This window comes from Cupressus sempervirens, chromosome 4 (genome assembly GCF_028749045.1).
Source record: "Cupressus sempervirens isolate cs-2001-9-10 chromosome 4, ASM2874904v1, whole genome shotgun sequence".
Lineage (NCBI taxonomy): Eukaryota > Viridiplantae > Streptophyta > Pinopsida > Cupressales > Cupressaceae > Cupressus > Cupressus sempervirens.
Window position 1 is genome coordinate 880,428,685 of NC_143121.1, and position 26,554 is coordinate 880,455,238.

General features: G+C 34.9%; 1 protein-coding gene across 3 annotated transcripts in view; it reads left to right on the top strand.

The window, feature by feature from the left end:
• The first annotated feature begins 8,231 nt into the window (after positions 1–8,231).
• LOC149564200 (NAD(P)-binding Rossmann-fold superfamily protein) overlaps positions 8,232–26,554 on the top strand; it is a 133,936-nt gene continuing 115,613 nt past the window's right edge. The window contains exons 1-2 of one of the 3 annotated variants that reach the window (XM_089827271.1): positions 8,232–8,543; positions 9,976–10,138. In XM_089827271.1, coding sequence (XP_089683397.1) covers positions 8,319–8,543; positions 9,976–10,138 — 388 coding nt within the window. In that variant the 5' untranslated portion in view covers positions 8,232–8,318. The remainder of the gene's footprint in view (positions 8,544–9,975; positions 10,139–26,554) is intronic. The other 2 variants (XM_089827273.1, XM_089827272.1) reach the window with 2 other exon arrangements.

A 26,554-nucleotide genomic window follows, 5' to 3' on the forward strand; every position in this document is an offset into this window, starting at 1 on the left:
AGCACGTGGAAGATTTATATGATGATTGGGTGGTACAAAATTCAAGATAAACCATTTTGAGGTGAATTCAAAGAGGATTGTAGAAGAAGTTTCTAGAAGAGACTAAATGAAAAAGTGGGTAGATTCATTGAATCTTACTTAACCCTAGAATGGATGATTGTGGTTAAGCAGAAAAAGAGCTAAATTATCTATTTATAGAGATAGCAAGCTAGAAGCAACAATTGTCATGTGTGAGAACCTAAGGAAAACAAGAAATCTAGGGTGTTGCTTCATATGGTGGCTGAATAAGAAGAGTCTGCAATTGGCATGCAAAGCAAGAAGACTTGAAGGATGAACAAGCAATTAAAGATGAAGGGTATGAATGTTAAGTAGAATGGAGGAATGAACCAAAGATCTGTAATCTGCAAGTGAGTTGTGTTTTATTATCAAATCAAGTCCTACTATTACTTTCTAATAATTGTTTCAATTTGGATAAATCCTTTGGATTAAGGTTGACCTAATAGTCATTTGTAAATCCTTTAACTGAGTGACATTCCAATGGAATGTTCTAAATTTCTCTAATAAGGATCACTCCTAACAGGTTGATTGAAATCTTTTAACCGGGTCACATTTAACAATGTTTATTGTAACCTTGAAAAGGACATCACTTCAGAAAAGTGAAAATTGGTAGCATGTTACTGGTGGTTTTTTTGAAATTGAGTTTCCACATAAAATCCTTGTGTCAAATTGTGTGAATGAGTTTGTGGTATTTCATGCTTACATTTCTGCAAAGTTATTTTGACTTAAGACAATGACCTATTAAGTTAAGGTATTGGATGTTCTAATGCATGCATGCATGATATGATTTTATGGATATAAATTTGTTAAGTACTAAAAAGATTTATTTGTACATTTGGACCTTGGATAACTCATTCACCTGCCTCTCAGTTATTCTAAACATTCCAACACATGTAAGATTTCTATTTTAATAAATGGAAATCTGAAAGGATCCTTCAACATATCAAGTGGGATTAGATAGAGAGATCCAATCTCTCTATTCCTATCTACAATTATGGTTGAAGCTCTTGGAAGAACTATTCAGAAAGCCCATTGGGAAGGGAAAATTGAAGATATTAAAATCACTAACAACTCACCCAATATTACCCTCCAACAATTTTCATACAACACCATTATTATTGGTAAAAGCACTAACGAAGAAGCATCTTAGTTCAAAACCCTTCTAAACAAGTATATGGAAACTTCAAGTCAAAAAGAAAATGCAAAAAAATCAATTTTTTCCCCTAAATATCGAATCAAAAATGAAAATATAAATTTGTAGAATTCTAGGTTGCAAGTCTAGTAACTTTCCATGTAAATATTCAAGTATTCCACTAGACAAAGGAACCAAAAAAAAAACAAGTTATGGGATCAAATTATGACCAATATTCATAACAAAATAAATGGATGGAAGGGTAAAGGGCTATTGAATGCTAAGAGAATCATCATGATCAAATCAGTTCTCTCAACAATTCCTACATATCAGATGTCTATTCTACCAATAACTCATAATGTTAGACATAAATTAGATTATAAACTTAGGATTTTTTTTGGCAAGGAGCATCAAAAAATAAAATGGTATTGGTCAACAGGAATAATATTTGCAAACCTTTAGAAGTAGGGGGGGCTTGGTATTAAGAATTTCATATGGCAAAGTATAGCCTTAGGTGCTAAATTAATATGGAAGATAATTAATAAGTATGTATTGAATGTTGAACCTATTAATATCTTTAGGGTGAAGAATCAACCTAATGGTTCAAGAATTCAAAATTTCATGAAAACATGCATACTAATTATTGATGAAAAACTAACATGGGATATAGGCAATGAGAAAGAAACACTTTTTTGGGAAGATTTGTGGGCTGGATATAACACACTAGATGCTTTAGGTTTTGATCCTATCATTAAAACTACTTTAATACAAAGAAGGGGTGTCAAGTTAAGTAATTATATTATAAAAGATGAGTCAATACCCTCCATAGGATGGAAGTATAAAACCTTAGATGATTTACTTCTTCTAGACAATAATAAAAAAGCTTTAATGAAAGTGTTGACTAATAAACATTTCACTATTAAAGAAAGGAGAGCTAAGATTGTGTGGGAAGGGTCAAATGATGGAGAATATAAGCTCAAAGAAGGTTATTATTAATTAACTAAGTATCAAAATTGGTAACTTTCAAATTCCCCTCTTAACTTATTGTTGGGATAAGTATTGTTCACCCAAAGTTGGTACTTTTCTATGGCCAACAATGCAAAACAAAATTATCACAACTGAGTGGTTCAAGAAACTAGGATATGAAGGTCCATCAAGCTGTATTTTACATCCTTCTTAATTGCCCATACACAAAACATTGTTGGTATGAAATATCTCATAAATTAAATTGGTAACCCACCACTATAATCTAATAGGCTTCCTAAAGCAATGGTCAACAAAAATGTATAAAGGATTTGTTAGAAGTTGTAATCTTTCCTTGGTATATTTATAAACCAAGGTTAGACCTTCTTTCTTTATTGTTGTAATATATTAGGATATAAGCCAAGGTATCCTAATATATATATTTTTGTCCTTTTTCCACTACATCTTATTTTGTCATCTAGTGGAATATGTGAGGACAAATATATATTGTAATTTCTAATCTTAGATTATTCCTCCTTAAGAAGAATCTCACACTTGGCCTCACACACTTATGAATGGTGGCATTCATAGACATGGGAGTTACATTCTAACTCCTCTCTCTCATCTCTATTTAAGAGATGACCCTCTTCTCTCATTTAACAATGAGGTTTCTTCCTCTTCTCAATTATTGTATGAGCGATTGCTCTCTCTCTCTCTCTCTCTCTCTCTCTCTTCCTTCTTAGGTTTTTCATGCCTCATTCATAATGTCACAAGGGGTTTTCTTTGCTTTCCCCTTTCCAAATATCTTGTCTCATGGTGTTGGAGCTTGAAGCTTTCTCTCTCCTATTTTATGGTAATACCTTTTCATGCATTTACTCACTTAGATTCTTTCTTGGTATTGCTTATTTACAGATTTCTTTTTCCATTTCTAACATGGTATCAGAGTAGTTTAATCTTTTTTTTGAGTGTTTGCATGAAGGTACGATTCGAAGGAGACTCTTGAGAGAGATTTCACTAATTTCTTCTTTAATCTTCTTAAGATGGAAGAAATTGAATTTTTTTTTTTTTTTTTTTTGAGTTTGGTTGGTTTACCACCAAACCCGATTAACTTCTGTTTGCTCTAATTTGTGCAGGTTACTTCTTATTTTCTATTATTTTTCATCTAACCCCCTTTGGAAGGCTTGCCACCAAAGGGTTTTCCTATCTTTTTCAAATTCATATCTTAGTCTACTCATATTTTAAAATATTTTTAATCCATTTCATTTCTTGAATTTAATTTTTTTTTATATATCTATACCTCACTTGAAAATCTGTTGCAAATAAGAGCTATTTCATTGTCTTTAACCAAAGATATCCTCTATGATATCTTGCATGAAATAAGAGAAATTTGTCATAGAGGATATCAAAAAGACTATGCTTTTTCGTCTTTTCATGTCTGCACGTTTTAAGTTTCTAATTTTGTCTCTTGCATGTTTAGAATATTCTCTGTGCAATTATTATTCTCTGTCTTTTTAAAAAAAACAAATCATTGCTCATCTTTTCTTGTCTTTTCATGCAAGATTCTTTTTCTTTTTTAAGCTCATGACAGAAGCATCATTTACTTTTATTATTGCCTCTTGTCAACCTATTTTTGGCATGTAATCATTCATTGTCAGACAAGTGCAATATTCTATCCTTACAAGCTTTTATTCAAACTTTTTTTAGAAAAGTTTCTTAACTTTTTTTAGTATATTCTTATTTGCTAGATCTAACCTCTATCATTAATTACTAATTTTTATTTATTTATATCTTTCTTAATGTTTTATTTCAAAAAAATTCTTTTTGATTCACTTTCCATCTTGAAGGCATAGTATGAGAAAAATGGGGAGATCTTTTTGCCCCATGACTTTATGTTCTTATTACTTTGAGGTTATATTTTTGAAACAAGGTAAATATTGTGACTTTTTACAAATTGTGACTTTTCAAAATATTAAGTATGGAAAGGTGATTATTTTCTTTAACCAATCTATTTTCGTATATTTATTTGAGTATATATGGGGGCCCACATATATGCCAAGATAAATATATAATTTATGACTATAATATTTCAGAAATTAATATATACCTTTGCAAAATGAATTAAATACTCATGTTTACACTCAATGGAGTTTTATACCTGATATCTATATTTAGTTGATCTTCCTTAAATCATTTTACTTAATTCTTAATTGGATTATGAGTAATCTTACACTATTGCCTTCATTATTTAATGATTTGATTTTATTGATCTATCTGCACATGGTTGCAGTTTTATGCTTTTATAGCATTGTTCTATGCCCGTGTTGGCACTTTATGGTTTTATACCATTGATCTACATGATTTAAATGATATTTTTTGAGTTGCATAGGGAGCCAATTTCTTCAAGGATAACTATGTAGGTCCCCTCAGTATAACTGATACATAGTGTCCTTATCTGGCCCATGGAGTATCCCTCCATCCTATATTGGTATGCACTCATTTTATATGGAGTTTCCCTCCATTTGATCCTATCTGTTCCATTTTGATAGGATAATATTTTTATGGAGTTTCCCTCCATGTTGTTTCATTTTTGTTCCTCAATGAAGAGGATGCTATTATTGGAGTTTTCTCTCCAAATTCAGATGATTTGATCCAATTTGAAGGCAATATGTTGTTAAATCCTCATAATCCATTCATTTGAGTTTCCTAACAACTCATAATAATTCTAATTTGATCAGCATGTCTCTCCTTTATGTTATTTTCATATATTAATGTGATAATGATCTACATACTTTATTGCTTAGATCATGAGTCATGCATGTTATGGAGGGACGCCCCCATTAGCTTGCAGTGGGATGATTCATTAAGTGGACTGTCTATATCCACGTGATTGATGCAAGATTGATGCAAGTATCATTAGTTGGCCTTGTCTGTGGTCATTTGTGCATTAGTATAATATACTTTTCATGAGAGCATTGATCAAGCTTTTTACTCAATTTGTCCTTATTGACAATTTTTGAGCATATACTTTATCTTGATATCAGGTTATCTCCATTGTTTTGTGGTAACATGTTTTACTCATTGTTTCTCTATGAGAGTTTTATTATCCTTATTCAAAAGGATTTCGAATTTTCATTTCTAACAATTTGCATATATGATGGCATTCTACTTGTGGATATTTGTCTTGTTGTTCTTTTTTTTCAGGTGATCCATCAAGGATCCTTCTTGGTTTTCCACATATGAAGATGTGTCTATGCTTCCACATTCAAAGAACTCATGTACTTCTCTTGGATCTGGTAATATCTTTTCATGCATTTACTCACTTAGATTCTTTCCTGGTATTGCTTATTTACAGATTTCTTTTTCCATTTCTAACAGGATTAAATATCATAAAAATTGGATACTAACACCCTCCATAGTTGTATATGATTTGTGGAAAGAATGAAATACAAGACTCTTCCAAAACAAAAACATATCACCACAACTATTAGGAAACAAAATCAAAGTGAGTATAGTAGAAGCCATGAACAAAAAAATTCGTAACACTAAGCTTATAGAAGGTGCATTTACATTATGGGATAGTATAATTAGGAAAATTTAGTTTGGGTTGCTCCTCAATATGGAAAGGGAGGAGACGAGAGAAAAGAGAAAAGGTCAAATTATAAATGGTTACCTCCTACAACGGGCTGGTATAAATTAAATTTTGATGGGGCCTATAGAAGGAATCCAAGGACTTCTAGGATTGGAGGTGTAATTCATGACTGGAAGGTGATATAATAGCTAAATTGGCAAAATCCTTGTAAAAATCAACAAATAATAAAGTAGAATTCACAGCTCTAATAGAAAGATTGAAAGTTTGCAAAGACCTAGGTATCAAATCTTTAGAAATAGAAGGAGATTCTTAGATTGTCATCGATAAATTAAAAATTGGTAAAACACCTAACTAGAAACCTCATTCCATTCTAGAACGAATATTAGATCTCTTACTTTCTTACTTAGATCTAGAATTTAAACACATATATGGAAGGAAACAAAACAATTGATGAGCTAGCCAACAAGGGAGCAAACAGTCTAAACTTTACATAAATACAAACCTTAGTTCAAGATCTTTAATTAAAGCAACAAAACATATACCTAAAATTGAAATTGATATTTCATATAAATTAATGATAAATAAATTCTATGTATAATCATTCATTCAAGTATCTCAAGTTCATAAATGAACTTTTTATATAGATCGCCCATTATATAGATGCTTAATTCTATTTAGCTATAATGTTGTAGCCTACATAATCTTGTACAAACTAGATGATAAGATATGAGGTACATGATCATATATATTAGTATTCATTTAATATTATCTCTTATGTATTTGTCAACTATGAAGTTCTTAAGGTATTTCTATTTTCAATCTCAAAATCAATATAGAATAGTAATTGGTTTGAAATCAATATAGAATAGTAATTGGTTTTAATTCAGTAGCTATGTTTTCAACTATTATTTCCCCAAATCACCCCATGATGAAACAATGTTAAACTAACAACTTGACCTTAGTTGGATACAAATGTTTAGTCTGCATGTACATTCCAAGAGTGAGGTAACTAGAAATGTAATTCCCAAACATTGAGACTAGTTTTGTCACAATGACTAAACCTAATCATAGAGGCAGAAGGGGAATTGCATTACTTCTTAATATGTAATCATTGTTTAATACTCACATATGTAAACTTGTTTTGCAAATCTAGTATTAAGTGTAAATCAACTAAAATGTTATTAAATCTCCCACTAAACCAAGGTGGGCATCTATTACAAGATCGAATGTAGGACTGAAAAGTCCCGAGCTAGACTAGGGTTTTTCTTACCCAATTCTTTTTCCCCCAGCACCCGTAGTTGAATGAGGTGTAAATGAATTTTATAATAAAATAAAATTATGAGGGCTAGGTCGTTTATTGATAAAAAATAATCATAATTCAACATAATCTGTGAAAATATTTTGAATTGATGTAACATATGTAACTAACCATTTCAAAAGGATGGTACACTTTAGTACCAATATTATGTTAGATTTGAGAAACCAAATAAGGTAAGGTGTTCAAAAGATAAGGAAAGATTTTTAAAAAAATCAAGAACAACACAAAGCTTGTGCAAATGTAAAATTTTAGATACTATTGTCAAGAAAATGTTACTTTAAGTCTCCAAAACTTACATATATGTTAAAGTATGCCTACATTAAAAAAATATAGAGAAGAAAAAAAAAAAAAACTAAAAATGTGTAAGATAATTTTATCAACAAAACTCCTACGCACATGTTAAAGTAGGCCTACATTCTAAGAAATCAAAAAAACAAAAATATAAAGAGAAATAAAAATAAAGATTTGCATAGAGGAAATGACCTAGAAGCCACCCATGCTAACTTTGCACACCTATAGTTTCTAATCTATATGTCGAAAATTTTCAATTTTTTCGGTGAACCTCTATAGGTGAGTGAAGAGCTTAAAGCCAACCTTTCGACTTTCTTGCATTTACATAACTCTTTGTAGAACTCGTAGAGTGCAATGTGGTCTAAAAGTACCATTTTAAAATGTTTGCCCAAAACCTACCACTAAGACCCCCCTAGCCTGCTCACAACAAATGGACAAACCAATAACCAAGAAAACTAAAATATGAACAAAACAAATGGCTATTGTGTCCAAGGTGATTTATTTTGGCATATTTGTATGTAGGTGCTAGAGTGTTTTTGGGTGGCAATTGGGAGGGGAAAATAAATGATTAATGTGGTGGCATTGCGTATATAGGTGACAACTAGCTCATTTCCCTAGACGACTTAAATGTCACACACTAAAGCTTGATTACTAAACTAAAAATATTAGATAGCCAAAATAACTTTTTTTCCTAAGCTTAATTTCTTCGTTAGTATGCGATGTTCAAGCTTCCCTATCATTTTCCCTAGGAACTAGCCCATCACATATGAGCTGAATTGCTTAAGGACATCTTGGTATCACATATGAGCTGAATTGCCTAAGGACATCTTGGTTGAAATTTCCGGAGATATAGTTCACATATAACGACTGACCGTTACCCGTGGACACAAGTAAAAAGCTTAGAGTCATTAGAAAATCAACTTAAACGGTCACATTCGCTAACCAGTTGTTCCTGGGAATTCATTCCAATGGGGAAAACATCTGTACTTGTGGTAGGAGGAAGTGGGTACCTAGGTTTGCATTTGCTGCAGTCTCTCTCAACGCTTTCTGGAAATCCCTATGATTTGGCTTTCACTTACCATTCTCATTCTCCTCCTCAAGCTCTTTTTGATGCAATCGGTCCGTTACAAGCATTCAAATTGGACTTGCAATCTGGAGAAGGTTTGGATAACATTTCTGAAACCTTTGGTCAGGTGGGTGACCAATCCAAGTTTTCCTTTACATTTTTCAATTTACTGTAGGATAGTGTTTGGCTGTCGAGGAGATCTTAATGAGCATATACATAACACTATAATTGGGATGCCTCGTTTAGTTCAATGCACAATTCTGGTCGATACATTTAGGGTTATTTTATTATTCTTTCATGATCTGGGTTGGGGTTAACTGAAAACAATTACAAGTGGGATGAACTAATGAGGCCTGGGATACCGATTGCACGGAGGTATAGAATTTACCTCGTTCAAGAAGGGCTTCACTTAATGTTTTGAGCACTTTCTCTTCTGGACCTGGAAATAGTATAATTCTTCTCCCTGAAAAATTTGATTATGGTTTCAACATCTTTCTAGGCGTGGCTATCTTCATTTCCATGTTGAGAAAAAATGTATCTTTTTATGATGCTACTTACCATCCAGGGTATTGTGATATGTTGCTAATGCGAGTAATTAAGAACATTTGTAATCCGCGTAATTATCTAAAGCAGATAATTAGAAACATTTGTTGTAATGGTCTAAGGTGGTAAACTGCTTTTTTATCCGTCACAATTCTATGCAATTCCTACAATGGTACTTCGGAACTTGAATTTTTTTATTTTCAAATTTGGCTGTGGTTGGTTTTCTTTTTTTGGAATGAATTGAAATTTTGAAATAGCAGTGATTAGAGCAGCAGTTGTTGACATAAGACTGTTTCAAAGTAGGCTGCTGGACTTGGGCACATTTGAAACTGACAAGCTGAAGGAAGTAATAATATAGTGGGGTCATGGGATCGATGATGACCGGAGCTCTCTTATAATTAATTAGGCCTAGACTTGCTCAACAAGTATTTTTTGATGTTATGCAATAAGCTACTGATATCATAGTCTTAGTAACTCTGAAGATACTGCTCGTAGTTTAGTTTTGACAGTTTTTTAATCTGCTAGTTACTTGAACTCGTGATGTTATTTGTTTACTTTTTCTAATAGAACTAAAGAAAAATAGGCTGCTGGATGGTAAGTCAAGATTGGTTATTTCTATGTTTGAGGGAGGATTGTTTGAACTTTCAGTTGCCTGTGGGTAGCATGGTCCTGTTTTGGAATTAAAAAGTGTACTTATTTGCGTTAGTGATTATTTCTTTGATTGAAAACTGGCCGGATTTGATTCGCATATACATGATCTGATGTGCTCTGTAAAGATTATCTCGTTTGGGAAATTAAGGTAGCTACATATTTTTCCTTCTTTCTTCTGTAATTGGTTGATATGAATACCTTTGTTGATATTTGTGGAGGTTTTCTTTTTTTAAATTTTTTTCGAAGGTACCAGACACAAGTTAAAGTTTTCCAACTCATATTGGAATGTATAGATTTATTTTGAGTCTTTTATCAATCTTCTACTGATCTTTGTCATACTATTTTTATGGGGTTGATTATTTTAGCCCCATGTTGTTGTTAACTGTGCAGCCATTTCTGCACCCCGTGCCTGTGAGTCAAACTCTTCTGCAGCAATGGCTACTAATGTTCCATCTACTCTTATCAAGTGGATGTCATCTTTCAAAAAGACAGCAACTCCTCTATTGATTCATTTATCCACAGATCAAGGTACTCATCTCTTCTACTTATGTGTAAAGATCTTTCTTAAACTATAATTGTTGTTTACTGTGATTTCTAATTCGTAGATAGAAGTGATTTTGTTTGGAATAAGGGCTTTTGTGTTTGCTAATCCAAGTCACCAGTTTACCATTTGATTAAAATTGTGTGCATTTGCTGCTGATTTTATTGAAACATTCTTTTTGCTTGCAAGAAATAAATGCTATATTATAGAATAAACACCAAAAAAATAAGATACGATGGATGTCTATATATTGTACAAGAGTAGTCTTTCTTATATAAGTTAGGCAAAAGATAGGACACCATAGGATCATGACAGGTTGTTTGCACTGATATGACATGAGACACAAAAAGTAAATGACCTAAATATGGCATAAGTTTGACCAAGGTTGAGTAGGAAATACTATAATGTCCCCTATTGGGATTTTCTTGGTTCACCCTAAAGTTCCCAACTGGGCTTTGGATTATGCTTGGAAATGTAAATTAACTTAGCATTTGTAATGTCCCTGGCATCACTATGTATTCAATGATTAAACATATATCACTATGTATTTAAATCTGATTAAATTAAGAAACAACTAATTATTCATAACACATTTGATAGTTAACATATATAAGCCCCAATTCCTTAATTCTTTCCTAATCATCAACCCTCAAGAGGATGGGGAATTACTTGTCATAGCCTGCTTGGAAACCAATCTACAAGTAGGCTCCCTCAAGGCTTTCGGATCTCGTTCATATCTCATCTTGGGGTTGAACACATATATATATATATATATATTGGTTTCACTATTATTAATAGATATAAGTGCTAAAACATATATATAAGACCAGCTCCCTAATCCTCGTTGAGGACGATGGAATTATTGTGCTAGGGTGCTTGGAAACAATCTTAAAGTAGGCTTCCTCAAGGTTTCAGGAACACATGTTCATACACACCTCGGTACTTCTCCCTCAAGGCTTCAGAAACATGTCCTTACTCCATCTTGGGACTTACTCGCCTTGTGATGACCTACTCTGCCTTTCCCTAGAGAAAATTCCTATCGTTATGAAGGCTTTAATGGACGATTTAGGATTAGACCATTAATTATATTGATCTTTCATGTATTACAAATGTATATGCATAGAAGTGACACTAAGCATGCCTAGTATTATGCGAATCACTAATGCAAATCCGAAAACTCCTCCAAATCACTGATGCAAATCAGAAAACTGAAATCCAAGTATTAGCCAAGTGCAAATATAGCCTCAAACAACCTATTTTTTAAAGTGATATTCTCACTCCAAATCACTAAAACCTAACTGTAGATCTGGAAACTAGATGAAAAATCATGCATTTTCAAAAAAATATTGCCCCTGAAAATGTTACAATATGTGCCCAAACGAAACTTTGGAAGTTGCCAATTGCACAATTAGACAAGAATAGTCATGCAAATCTGCAAATTATGATTAATCGGACAACCAAAATCCAAAACTAATTCCACCACTGGAATCTTCAGCAAATTGTAGTTTAAATAAAAAAATGCTTGAAAAAAGGAGCAAAAATGAGCAAGATATGAGGGTTTGAAATCTGACCTAAAATAAAAATGCACATAGTAAAGGGCAAGAAAATTCAACCAGTGATGATGTCAGCAGTATAGGTGATATAAATTGATGTTTGTATAGCTGTCATTGGAAAATTGCCTCCTACCCCTGTTTGATGTGTAAAAGGGCATCCAATTTATTCTAGTAAGATTGTTCCCGTGGCCAAAAAATAGTTGACTGGGCAAGTTGCTGATGTGTTAAGCTGATTGTATCTAATGGTGCAGCGATCATGTGGCAATAAAAATCACCCGGTTGTTCTAGGAAAAGGCCATAGGGTTGTGCAGAGGGCCACAAACTTCTTAGGCCGTGTTGATAACTAGAGGAGCTGAGTTGGATTGTGTTTTGTGTTATGATCTTCAAGTCTTTGTTTGAAATCTGACTTCAAAAAAAATGCACATAGTATAGGGCAAGAAAATTCAACCAGTGATGATGTCAGTAATATAGGTGATATAAATTGACTTTCATATAGCTGTCATTGGAAAATTGCCTCCTACCCCTGTTTGATGTGTAAAAGGGCATCAAATTTATTCTAGTAAGATTGTTCCCATGGCCAGAAAAAGTTGACCGGGCAAGTTACTGATGTGTCAAACTGATTGTATCTAATGGCGCAGTGACCATGTGGCAATAAAAATCACCGAGTTGTTCCAGGAAAAGGCCATATGGTTGTGTAGAGGGCCACAAACTTCTTAGGCCGTGTTGATAACTAGAGGAGCCGAGTTAGATCGTGTTCTGTGTTATGATCTCCAAGTCCTTGTTTGGTGCATGCTTGGGGAAGCCAAGCAGATCAATCGCCAGTGAGGATTGTTGACGAGCTTGATCAAGGATGGGTTGCATGTAGATCTGTGTTCTTGGCAGATTGGGCAATGAGAAGACTTGGTACCTCCCGACTAGGCACAAGTAGTTCGCTGGTTGTTTGTGAGCGAGACCTTGGAAGTGTGGTGGTGCTAGATCTGGTGAGTGCCATTGTGGATCATCCTTGTGTGCTATTGGATGACAGGGGATCTAGTTCGTATTGCCCTCATGGGTTGTGGATGGTGAGATCAATCATTGGGTGGCGGATGGGCCGTGTGGAGGAGATGGTGCGATCAAGCCCGCGTAGAGGGTGATGGAGCTCAAAGGCTACGTAGGCAGTAGGTTGGATGCACCGAATTGGGTAGGTCGCAACTACAAGTAGTGCGTGGGCAATGAGCTTGCAAGCAATGTGGTCATCATTGAAGCGTTGTAGATTTGTTGAGAACATGGTTTATTGGGTATAATCCCACATTCGCTGTGGTGAAATATGTGCGCTTTTAATATAATATGCTACACTTATGTAGATGGGCCTATGGACTGTAGGTGGTATGCTTGTGTATATTCTTTGTTGCGATTTAACTGATTGCTGATGATGTGGTCTATTTGCAAAGAATATTCTCTAAATACAATTGAGGATGTTTATCAATATGCTCCATAGGGAGAAAATAAGTTGAAGAGAGGACAAGTTACCCCTAGGGTTAGGGATAAACTAGTTGATAGAGGAAAAGATAAATTTGTGTTGGGAATTTGGTCAAAAGATTAATGGAAGGAGCTAAAAGAACAAAGAATTTGAAGGTACTTGTTTCAAATGTGGTAATATTGGACAGAAGGCTTTTCAATGTTCACTTGGTTCAAGCAAAGGATAACATAGCCTTTTGGCACACGAGGAGAAAGAAAATGAAAATGAACTTGTTGAGAAGGAAGCTACACTTGAAATGGTAGAATCTCTGATGTTTAGAAGAGTTATGTTGAGTAAGAAAGAACTAGAGCCTATGTAGAGAGGGCAATTGTTCCAGACTATTTGTAAACTAGGAAGCAAGTGATGTAAGGTTATTATGGATGGCAGAAGTACTAATAACCTTGTATATGAGGAAATGGTATAGAAGTTAGGATTGAGGAAACTCAAATATCCTTGCCCTTATGGAATAAGTTGGTTTTAGGATGATCATATGGGGGAAGCGAAAGAACAATGTTAGGTTAATTTCAACATTGGACCATACCGGGATAAGATATTGTGTGACGTGGTCAACATGAGTGCTTGTCATATTTTGTTAGGTAGACCTTGGCAATATGATGTTGGTGTTATTTTTGAAGTTTGTAGCTGCGATAGAGATCTTTAGCTCTAATTGTATGAGATAGAGATATGTTGGCTATGACCGTCATGCTCATCTTCAGCTGAAAGAGATACTTGTGATTATATTTAAGTTGATATTATGCAAAAGACACATGTCATACGTCACGCAAAGAGGCACGTGTATGGAAACGTGAAGTGTTGTATTTGTGGAAATATTAAGGGTCTTATTTTTAGGCCTCAAAGAGACCTTTGTGTGAAAGATGAATAGTCTTATGCAATCTATTTATGTGATTGCTTGATAAATTGTAAATATATCAAGTGGAAAGCCATTACTCAAATATTTTATGATGAATAAAAGATGTTTTTGCTGTTGCAGTTGGGTTTTTCCCTAGGATAAATGCTTTGAGTGTTCTACATATTGTTTATGCTCTTATATTGTTGTTTATCTCTATTTCTGGGCTAAAACATAAACATGGTATCAAAGCCAGGTTAGGTAAACATCAATAAGAGATGGTCTCTAGGTTTCTAATTCTTAGGCATTCTATATGCATTGAAGAGCTCTCTAGTTTCATCATATTTTATTAGCCTCAATCTCTTCCAAAGATTAGAGATTCTCATGATTTCAGTTTGGAAGTAATGGGGACTGGAAACCCTTCATATTCAGAGTTGCGTGTTTTTAGAGGGAGGATTCTCTTCTGCACAGAGTAGGAGGAGTAATCTTGGTGTTTGTGAATTCCTTGTCAGGGTGGCTGATGATACCGAGTAGCTGATGGTACTAAGTATTACTTCTTAAATTTAGTGCATGTTGAAATCAAATTTAAGAGGAATCAAGTCCTCCTGTTGATCTGTTGCCATTTCTGAAGTTGACCTTACATGGTGGTTATGATTAGAGGAATTGTTTATGCCTTCTTCTTAGCATGAAGGGATGTATGGTTTTTATCTTTTGCATGATAGTACCTATTTTCTAGTTATCTCCAACATTTGTCAGAAGTTTATCTTCCGACTTATATTTTTTGTTTTTTTGAAAATGGCTATCTCATGTTTTTTGAGCTTCATTTGTAAATTCTGGTTGCAAAAGATTGTATTTCATCTATATTATATTTTGAGATGTTGTGCATCAGCTATAGGATCGACATATAGATCGTATTTCATCTATATATATATATATATATATTTATTTATTTACAATATTTGTGTGTCATTCTCAGGCTTTGCAGTGTTCCTGTTTCTTCCATTTATATACACATCGTTAGAGACAGGTCTTCCAACATTCATTCATCTATCCACTAAAGATGTATATCATGATTCTATAGAAGGAATGTGCCATGATTTCTTAGTTCAAGTCTTGGTTCGCCAAATGTAATGAGCCTCATCTTGCCGGTTAACGACTTAGTCTATTGGACTTCCTCTTTCTTCAGTTTCCGTTCAAGAGTTCACGTGGTTGTCTTTCTCGGGAAGATCGACAATTGAATATTATGAGTGATGTCGTTCACCTTTCAATCCACTGGTGTATGTGTTTCTTCAATTTGCTGGTGTCTGATTGTTGATTGTATCATCTTTGAGTAGTGATTTATTATTTGAGTGGTGGTGGATTTTTTGATAGGAGTTGGAAGGGAGTATCGTGGTAGAATTTTCAGCGTTATAGTGCCTAAAAGACTGATTTCTTTAGGTCCAGTCATGTTTGTAAGATAGACTCTATACACAATTTATCGCAAGAGCATAAAGTTGTGAGATTCTAAGATAATGTATATGGAATTTTTTTAATATAATTTTGTTAAGAGCTGTAGATAACTCTCTCAGTTGAGCTGAGGATAGTTTTTGGTTGGAGTATTTTGGCACAACGTTTGAATCTTGGAGGCATGACTTATGGTTTGATGCTAAAAAAAAGCAACCTAGCCTCATGGAGGCATTATCATTTTCTTCAGAAGTTGTCAGTTTTCTTTTTGTGTTGTTTCTTATTTTTGGTTGCTTCATCAAGGGAGACAATTGTGCACAATATAGAAAATAGTTGTGAAGAGCCAGGATGTTGGAGGCGACCATTCTAACAATGACTGCATAAACATCAGTGATCATTTTTAGACATAGCAGATTCATGGGAGATCACTCTACAAAGATATTACTCAATATATTCGTCAAATTGCTTTACACATCAGTAGTTTTTTCTTTGAACCTCGCATATTTCTTATAACTTCAAGTTTATGTCGGTGAGCCCTTTGGAGAAGGTTTGGAAACTGTTAACATTCCAGAGCATCTTTACAGTGATTTTGAAGTCCTAATTAGGTGAACTTTTGTGGAAGAAATTAAAATACTCGTGCACTTGCAGAGCCCATTCTAAGGAGTGCCTTCAAAGAGTTACTCTTGTAAGGAAACTCAGGTGCGGAAACAACTTCCTACACTAATCTCTTAAGAGAAGTATGGTGCAAATCCAATTAAAATCTTTTACACTTACAGATTCAACATCATGTAAACAACAATATTTCAGCCAAGCAAGCATAAAGAAAATAGACAGAGAAAGAAACACATAACACAGATTTGCCGGTGGGGAAAAACCTTTCGGTAAAACAACCCCACCCCTTCAGAACCTGCACAATGTATTATCTTCAACACAAGGTTACAATACACTTGCAATGCAAGTTCAATAGCGACAACAGAAGACTCCAGTAGCAACTCACAATACCAACAATACACTACTTCGCATACACCTCTTCGCAACCCTAAAAACGCTTATAACATGCGTTTCACTTTTAGGGTTACTCCCAAAGATAACTGTATTAGGGTTTTACCATTCTCCGAGAAAATAGGAACCCTAAATTTTTTTTCAACCCCACTATTGGGATAGAGTGTACAGTACTCAAGATTATCAGTTGCCACATGTCTTCACCTATCATTGAATCTTCCTAACATAGCTCTTATGTGTCATAGGAATCCGTCATAACCATTTTAGTGATGATCTCCTTATACACAATTCAAGATGCCGACACATCAACATTATTTGCAAGAAATACATTTTACGAAACAAATAATAAGAATAGGAATTATCCAAGGTTGAGACACCTTATTCCTAACAACTCTGACTACAAAGTGATAAGTATTTTTGATAATCTTCTTGAATTATGAGAAATATTTTATGCTCTTAGCATTATATGTCATGTCATTGGGAATATTGCCTCTAGGTTCATAAATTTCTGATCAATAAGGTTATTGTCCTTGATATTTTTCAGTATATTTGTTCTATTGAGTATTTTTCTGCCTTCTTGAATTGACACCATCTTTGCTAAGCCTTCACGAAAGTCTATAAGTACTCAATAACATCGAGCCAACTTTAGCTAATTGTCGGAGCAGTCGTGGTTATGCAGGTGGTCTTGGTATTATTGGCAATGACTGTTGACATCAGCATTAGGAAAGTTTTCATTTGTTTACTCTCCTTATAGCCTTTCATTTAGGGGTATCCATTGGGTATGTTTTCTGATTTATTTATACTCTTATCATATGTTCTGACTTGATATTATGCAACCTGTGGCTTCTAACTTAGTTACTAAAATGACTTCAAGGCTTTTAGACTTGGAGAATTGATTAATATAAATTATCTTTGTGTATATTTGCATCTTTATATTCAGTTTTTGATGAAATTCTGAGGATGGAATTGGGATATGATTCCTTACCGTTGAGGTAAACTCTGAGATCTTTTGTTTTATTATATTACCTGTGTTCATTGATTTTGATTCTAAGAATCAGGTATCCTGTATCGTATGTATGATGTTTTGACTTTGTGCAAAAGCTTGTGGTTAGACTGATAGGATATATTGAAAGATCCCACTTCTAATTTTTTTGAGTAACTCATTTTGTTCATATGAATGCTGGGCTGCATTTTTATGTATAGGTGTTGAGATTCAAATCTCGAAGAGATAAGCATTCTATGATTTTTGTCTCTAAGTAAAAAGAAAGAATACATTTGCTTTGATCTCTATGATAAGTGGATCTTATGAGTTGTTATAAATCTCTTGGTTGTAGGGTGCAGTGAGATGGTGAAAGATTTTGCAAAGCTTGTTTGCAGTCTTGAATACTAAATTGGTGGCACATTATCTTCATTAAAAGGGGAAGATCACATTTAGTATTTAGAGAGAGTGACTATTCAGCTTTAGAGGGAGATTGTGTGACAGAGGGAAATGTCCAACCCTTTGCAACCCTTTGCAAGTCTATGCAATAGTCAGCCATCTTATTGTGGTAATTAAAGTTGTCTCTGCTGAGAGGGAGTCTCTGTTGAGAGAAAATCTCAGTTATTAAAGTTGTCCCTGCTGAGAGGGAGTCTTTGTTAAGATAAAATCTCAATTAACAATGCATTCTTCTCTGGGAGAAGTCTAAGGTGAAACCCCTCGTTCCACCCACGACAAGTAGGTATGGTGGAGCACCCTCTACGAGTAGACATGGTGGAAATGCATTCTTCTCTATGAGAAGTCTGAGGTGAATGCCCTCATTCCACTCTTTGCAAGTAGGTGCGATGGACCACCCTATGGGAATAGGTATGATGGAAATGTATCTTTCTCTGGGAGAAGTTTTGAGATGAAAGTCTTCATTCTACCCTGTGCGAGTAGGCATGGTGAAAGTCACGTGTGTGACTCCATTTTATGTGCTGATGAAGTAACTGTGGTGGATTATGTTATGCTGAGATAACATATGTTATGTGAATTTATCATCTTTGGTTGCAGCAATGTGTGCATGCCTGACTAAAGATCTCTTCTGCTAAGAGGGAGTGTTGAAGTTTGTAGCTGCGATAGAGATCTTTATCTCTGATTTTATGAGATAGAGATATGTTGCTTATGACTGTTATGGTCATCTTTAGCTAAAAGAAATATTTTTGATTATATTTAAGTTAATATTATGCAAAAGACGTGTCATACGTCATGCAAAGAGGCATGCATATGGAAAAGTGAAGTGTTGTATATGTGAAAATATTAAGGGTCTTATTTTTGGGACTTAAAGAGACCTTTGTGTGAAAGATGAAGAGTCTTGTGCAATCTATTTATGTGATTGCTTGTTATATTGTAAATCAATCAAGTAGAAAGACATGTACTCGAATAATTTATGATTGATAAAAGATCCTTTCGCTGGTGTGGGTGGGTTTTTCCCTTCTCATGGAAGGGTCTTCCCAAGATAAATGTTTTCAATGTTCTGTGTATTGTTTATGCTCTTTTATTGTTGTTTATCTCTATTTCTAGGCTAAAACATTAACATTATTCATTATTGGTGAAGGAGTGTAGTTTCTATTATGAGGGATGGAAGAAAGTTCATTTTAATTCCTTTGAAGGAAAAAGGAAATAGACCTAAGAATTTGAGTGTGATGAGAACTTACACCTTAAGAGATCAGGTTGCTTCAAATTAGAAGGGGATAGATTTGTAGCAGGTGGCTGAGATGGTTGTCAGGTTTGTACAGTTGTCAAAGACTTTGATGAATGAATATGAACTGGTGGAATTGAAGATTAGTATACTCTTAAGGGAGAAGATAAGTTGAAAAGAAGACAAGTTACCCCTAGGGTTGAGGATAAACTAGTTGATAGAGGCAAAGATAAACTTGTGAATGAAAGGGGATTTGATGAGAAGATTCATGAAAGGAGCAGAGATGACAAAGAATTTAGAGGTACTTGTTTCTAATGTGGTAATATTGGGTACAAGGCTTTCTAATGTTCAGTTGGTTCAAGCAAAGGAAAATAGAACCTTGTGGCACATGAGGAGAAAGCAAATGGAGATGAACTTGTTGAGGAGGCTGCACCTGAAATAGGAGAATCTTGGATGTTCCAAATAGTTATGTTGACTAAGAAGGAACTAGAGCCCATGCAGAGAAGGCAACTGTTCTAAATTGTTTGTAAAGCAAGAGACAAGTGTCGTAATTATTATGGATGGTGGAAGTAATGATAACCTTGTACTTAAGGAAATGCTACAAAAATTAGGATTGAGGAGAGTCAAACACTTTTGCCCTTAGGGAATAAGTTAGTTTCAGGATGATCATGTGGTGGAAGTGAAAAACAATGTTGGCTTGATTTCAACATTGGACTATATTGTGATGAGGTATTGTGTGATGTGGTTAACATGAGTGCTTGTTCTGTTTTGTTAGGTAGACCTAATATGATGTTGGTGTTATTCATGATTATCAAAGGAATGTAGTTTCTATTACGAAGGAAGTAAGAAAATTTACTTTAATTCCTTTAAAGAAAAGAAGCAAACCTAAGAATTAGAGTGTGATGAGAATTTACACCTTAAGAGATCAATTTGCTTCAGATCAGAAAGGGATGGAATTATAGCAGGTGGCTGAGAAGGTTACAAAGGTTGTAGAGTTGTTGAAGACTTTGGTGAATGAATATGAACCGATGGCATTGAAGATCAAAATGCTCTAAAGGGAAAAGATAAATTGAAAAGAAGATAGGTTACCCCTAGGTTTAGGGATAAACCAATTGATAGAGGCAAAGATAAACTTGTGAATGAAGAGGAATCTAATCAAAAGATTTATGGGAGGAGCAGAGACAACATAGAATTTGGAGGTTCTTGTTTCAAATGTGGTAATGTTGGTCATAGGATTTCCAATGTTTTGTTGGTTCAAGCAAAGAAAAACATAACCTTGTGGCACATGAGGAGAAAGTAGATGAAATGAACTTGTTGAGGAGGCTCCACTTGAAACGGGAGAATCTTTGATGTTCCAAAGAGTTATGTTGAGTAAGAAGGAACCAAAGCCTATGTAGAGCAGGCAATTGTTTTAGACTGTTTGTAAGGCAAGAGGTAAGTGTTATAAGGTTATTATGGATGGTGGAAGTACTGATAACCTTGTATCTAAGGAAGTGGTACAAAAGTTAGGATTGAGGAGACTCAAACATCCTTGTCCTTATGGAATAAATTGGTTTCAGGATGACCATATGGTGGAAGTGAAAGAACAGTGTTGGGTTAATTTTAACATTAGATCATACCAAGGTGAGGTATTGTGTGATGTGGTCAACATGAGTGCTTGTCATTTTTGTTAGGTAGACCTTGGCAATATGATGTTGGTGCTATTCATGTTGGTCGAAGGAATATAGTTTTTACCATGAAGGATGGAAGAAAGTTCACTTTAATTCCTTTGAAGGAAGAAGGAAACAAACCTAAGAATTTGAGTGATAAGAACTTACACCTTAAGTGATAAGGTTGCTTCAGATTATAAGGGGATGGATTTGTAGCAGGTGGTTGAGAAGGTTATTGAGGTTGTACAATTGTCGAGGACTCTGATAAATGAATATGAAGTGGTGGAATTGGAGATCGGTGACAACTGGATGACTTTACATCAAATTATTGGAGTAATGATATCAGATGAGCAACATAATCATGTGAGAGGATTAGAGATTGAGAAGTTATTAAATGATGTTGGTGGTGGAGTCAACCAACAAGGAATATATCAGAAATTGGTTGCTGGCTATAGAGGTAATAAAGACAGTAGCAATTGGTGTGGATTTGAGAGTTAGAGCAGAGGTGGTGAAAGCAATAGCAGAGAAGTACTTGAGGGTGAAGGGTATTCTTTTGGTCTTATGGATTTGGAGAATTGATATAGTCATTTACTTCCTGATGAAGAAGATATTTGGGTTAAGAATGAACATGATGAATTTGTCTTGAATATGATCAGATGTTCATAAGTTCCTCTTATGAAACATCTTCCAATTCACCTGGGATGTTTAATGCAGAAGCATCCTTGGGTTGTTGGCAATCCTGCATCACCCAAAAAGATTTCCTTTTCAATTTGTTATTGTTCATTTAGACAATTTTCTTTTTGTTTTAGGTTGTAATCAATCCAGTTCACTCATTTTACTATGTGACCCTTATGACGAGGTCTAGGCACCATGGATCCTATGTCTAGCTTCGCATCTTTTTATGGGATTTCCAAACAAAGTTATCTTATGATTAGTTTGATCCTATGCTAGCTTTCATGTTCTAATGTTCAAGATGGTGAGTTGCGGCTCATGATTAGATTCATGACATGCAATACTAATTAGCACATGGTTCTATGTTGTTATATGATTGATCAGCCCTTTATTGTGTTTGCATTGCTTATAATACCTATTTGGGGTTGTTCTTATGATTTGGGTCTTGTTGATGCGAGGTTTTGTATCACTTACATAACATATTAGTAATTGAATATTTGATACAGAGTATCAAACATACAATTCCTCTCTTGAAAAGTTATTGCTCATGGAATATGAGAATGACTCTAATGTTCCTTACACTTGTGGATACTTGCTCAGTTTTATCAATGTGATTTGCTTGTAATCACGTAGGCAACCTTACACTATTCATTCAAGGATGACTTGGGCTTTGGTAGAATGATGGAGATGATGATGGAGGATGTGTCTGCCAATGATGATGTTGGTGGGAAAGCAGTGGTGGTGGAAGGTGAATGGATGTGTTCTGATACTTGACTTACTTCCCTAACTTCCTTCTTTAAATGTCGACTACCCAACTACTCACTATTCTACTCCTACTCCTATGAATAAAAAGTTAGCAAATGGACGGGGATCGAATCTAATGAAGGCTAACCAATCGGCCCACCTCCATAGATGCAATGATTCAAAGGAAAATGAACTAGTTTACTACACAAGGCTTCCCAACCAGCCGCAAGGATGCTAGTGGTCTAGTATTGATCCCTATCAAACATCTACCAATGCTACCATACAATTATCCATCTACTTTAACCTCACTTAAACAACTTCAAATGCAACCAACTTTAACAACTTGAAAGGAAATCTAACTATGTGAAAGTAGAAAACATGCAATAACACCCAATGTTCTTAATCACCATGCAAGTCACAACAATGAAGAAGAGAGCGATTTTGGTATTATCTTAGCAACAATTTCTCCAACACTTTACAAATGAGAGCAAATGACCTTATATAGGGGCCAAAAATACAACAGACGATGGAGATCAAAAGAAGATCAACGATCCAGATTGGATCCTCAAAACCCTAATTAGGGTTGCCACCCCATCGGCCAATGAGAAGTTGCCACCTCGTCAATGGATCAATGAAAAAAGTCTAAAAGTGGCAACCAATGAGAAGGCACCAAAATGGTGGCTAATCAGAAATAGACACTTGTTCTATTCTAGAAGAATGAGAAATTTGCCACTTGGGCTTACATCAAATGACCTTCTAATATAACTCTTCACTTTTCTTTCATTTTCTTAACTAAGGCAATGAACTTAGCTAGCCTTTTGTTAACTTCTTCCATAGGAGGACAAGGTGTGTGCTTCGCCCTAGGTTTTGTTGACTTTCCGCTTCTATATATCTTCTTTGCCAAGGGGGGATTGTCCTTCCTTTAGTTTGTCCTTCATCCGTATCATGACCACTGCACCAATATTGGTGTCGGTTATTCGTTTCATTTTCAAGAAGGGGGGTGTTTTGGGCATCATATCCTCTTTGTCTTTCTTAGTGTTTGTCCGCTTGGGATGCTTACTTGCACTAACATCCTCCATACTCGTTGCCCTATTACGGGATGGTAGAGTGGTGGACCAAAAGGCAAGTAGAACCAAGGGAAGCAATCCTTAGACTAGAACGAAAGAAGGATGTTAGCTTAAGGACCCCGTTCAACTCTAAATGATTAAAATTCACCTTAACCAATAATCGTATAGTGACTTTTCAGAATTAGGATTAGACCTCAAGAACTTCAAATCCACTTGCAAATCAGAAATTTATCATGTAATTCACCTCCAAATAAAATTACCCAACCTAGGGCAAAAATCGTAGCTTCTTGCAAAAATCAGAATTTTATCTTCCACAAATTTCGGCTCCCACAAATTTTGGCTCTCACAAAATTTGCCTTCCACAAAATTTGGCAAACAAGAAGAGTGCAAATCTGCTCTTGCAAAATCGCCAACACCTCGAGAAGGAGAAGTGAGAAGTGAGGAGGAAATGGGAGAGAGGCCTCCTCTTATACCCAACTTTCTTACTCCCCCCAAGCTAGCTGACTTGGACCCTGGGAGCAAGAAAAACAATAATTAATGCAAAATTATGGCCCAAAATTAAATACTTAACCAAAATTAATTTTGCCATGATGAAAATTAACTTTTAAATTGCCAATTGGACCAAAATTGCAAAAAGAAAATAAATTATGCCTTATAGGTTTTAAATATTTCCATTTAATGAAGAATTAGTAATTAATACGTCATTAAAATTGGATTTTGGCTAGCCAAAAGCCATTTTTCAATATTAAATTACTAATTTCATTAAAGGCTAAAAGGTTTTCAAAGCAATTTAATCCATTTAAAACCAAATTTTGCAATTTTAATTCAAATTGATTTTGCTAAGCAATTTTAGCATTTTAACACAAATAAAATTATTTCTCTAAAGTCTAAAATCGATTTTGCAATTTGATTTCATCACCCCAAAATTAATCCTTCTCACCAAAAATAATTAAGATTTTCCAAAAGACCAAATTTAACGAAATTTTCATTTTTTGAAAATTACTCAAGTTTTTACAATTATATCCAAATTTTCAAACAAAATGTCTAAGTACAAAATTTACAATTTTATCCTGCCAAGTTGGAATTAACTTTGAAATTTGTTTGGCCTAAGGATAGAATTGGTGGCTTTGGAAAATCAAGTTAAAAAAACTGAGTGAAAATAAGATAAGTCTCTCCCATTGGCCTGAAGGTGTCCAAGGCTCAAAATTTTCAAAACTCAAAAAAAAACTTTTGGACAACTTCAAAAAACTATTGCTGAGGTGATGAAAAAAGGGGGTTCCCAAAATTTTTGGGGCGATGGTGTGAAAACCTCACAACAACTAGCATCAACCCAAAGAAATGTTCTTGAACATTTCAAGAAATAAGTAACTTAGAATAAAAATCTTAGGATGGCCTATCCGAAAATCACTTAAGGACAAGCACTCAACAAGAGAAAGAACTCTCAAGTTGAACCTAAGCATCCCGACCATAAGTTACTCACGTCTGTGCAAATGATTTATTTCCCGCTCGACAAGAACTTGATAATCTCTCAGATCCATTAAACTTAGCTATTATAATATCCCTACTTCAAAAGCAACCTAGATAGGGCCCCACTGCCAGTTAGGCGTCTATAGCCCTGACAGAGTTATCGTTGTGGCACCACAATCATGGTTCTACCTTTAGTGATTATTTTTATGGCACTGGCAGAGATGATTGCACACCCTTGAACCAAATTTTATCTTTATTTTCACTTTGATACTGCATTTACTTTAGCATAAATTCTTTTTTTTTTTTTTCAATATTTCCTTTTCTTTCCAATCTTTTGTTTAGTTTGCAGGCAATGAAGCTTGCAGAGGGTTTGGAAGACCACAATGGTGCTGAAGCAGGTGTAAGACTTTTACTAAGTCCAATTTCACTTCAAAACATCAAGAACTCAGAGCAATTAAGTGTGAGTAGAATGTTGTAACCATGCTAGAGATAACTCAAGACCCTCTATCGAGTTTGACCCAGATTTAGTACAAGTCCTACCATAGACCAACGACTAAACACATCCTTTAACCTCTGAACTTTGTTAAGTGTATTTGAGAAATGAACAAGACAGACTCCGTTTTCTCACCAAAAATGTAAAATCTACACACCTTGCCCACGAGTGATAACATGGACCCCACCTTTGCACTTGCAAAGGCCCAAAACCAAAACTCCCCCACTGAGGAAGCTAAAAGATCTCAAGTCAAATGACCTTATACAAATCAAATTCGAGCTCCCTCACAACACCTAAACTAAGCAGTTGAAAGAAAACTACCCTAACCAAAACTAAACTACTAAAAGAAAAATTCTAACCAATTGAAAGGGAAACTTTAATCTACCCAACTAAAAGGAAACTAAACTACTCTCCTGAACCAAATGGTCCAAGACAAACCTACCCTAACTATGCACAAGACTCTAAGGGGACAACACTAACCGATCTAATATATACACTGGATCTAACATGGTTTCTTAGGATGTTCAAAAGTAACAAGGTCTGGGTGATAGTTCTCAATCTCGCAAACTCGTCCTTGTACTCTGAAAAAAATTTGTTTACCTCAAACTCAAACTCTAGAAAATTATCACGCAAGACCAACAATTGAGGCAACTCATAGGGTCCATGATTAATCCAAATACAAGTTGTTTCTCCAGAATTTCCATAATCAAAATAAAAACTTTCAAACCTTCCATCTTTAAGAGCAGGGAAAGAAACAACTTGGTGTGCTTCAAGTGGTAACTCTCATTTAAACATCAATTGATCATCCACAACTTCAAGAGGTCGCAATTGGTGATGGATCTTCCCTCTAACATCTACATCAAACTCATTAGTAGTCCAGGCAGGAGCAATCTTGGAATCAAGCTCATGAAATATTGCCTTTGGGGGCTTGTCCTTGTGAACTGTGAACCATGAATCCTTGTGAATCTCCTCAAGTGTATCCTCAAAAATCAAGTATTCTTATTCTCCCCATCAAACACCTCTCCAAGTTGCTGGAACACAATATCCAACTGTAGCATCAACTCAAATTGTTCTTTATTTTCCTTTTCCATGGGAGCAACTTGATCAACACTCAACAATCCTTGCATATCCTTACCAATAGGAGCTTCATCATCTAGCATGTAATTTCCCGTTGGACTCTCTTTAGGAACATCTTGCCGTTCTTTATATATACTCACCAAACATAGTACCTTCAAGACTGATAGGAGAAACATCATACGTCTTTGTGAGATGTCCATCAACTTCCATTTCAAGAGACAAAATTTCTGGAGG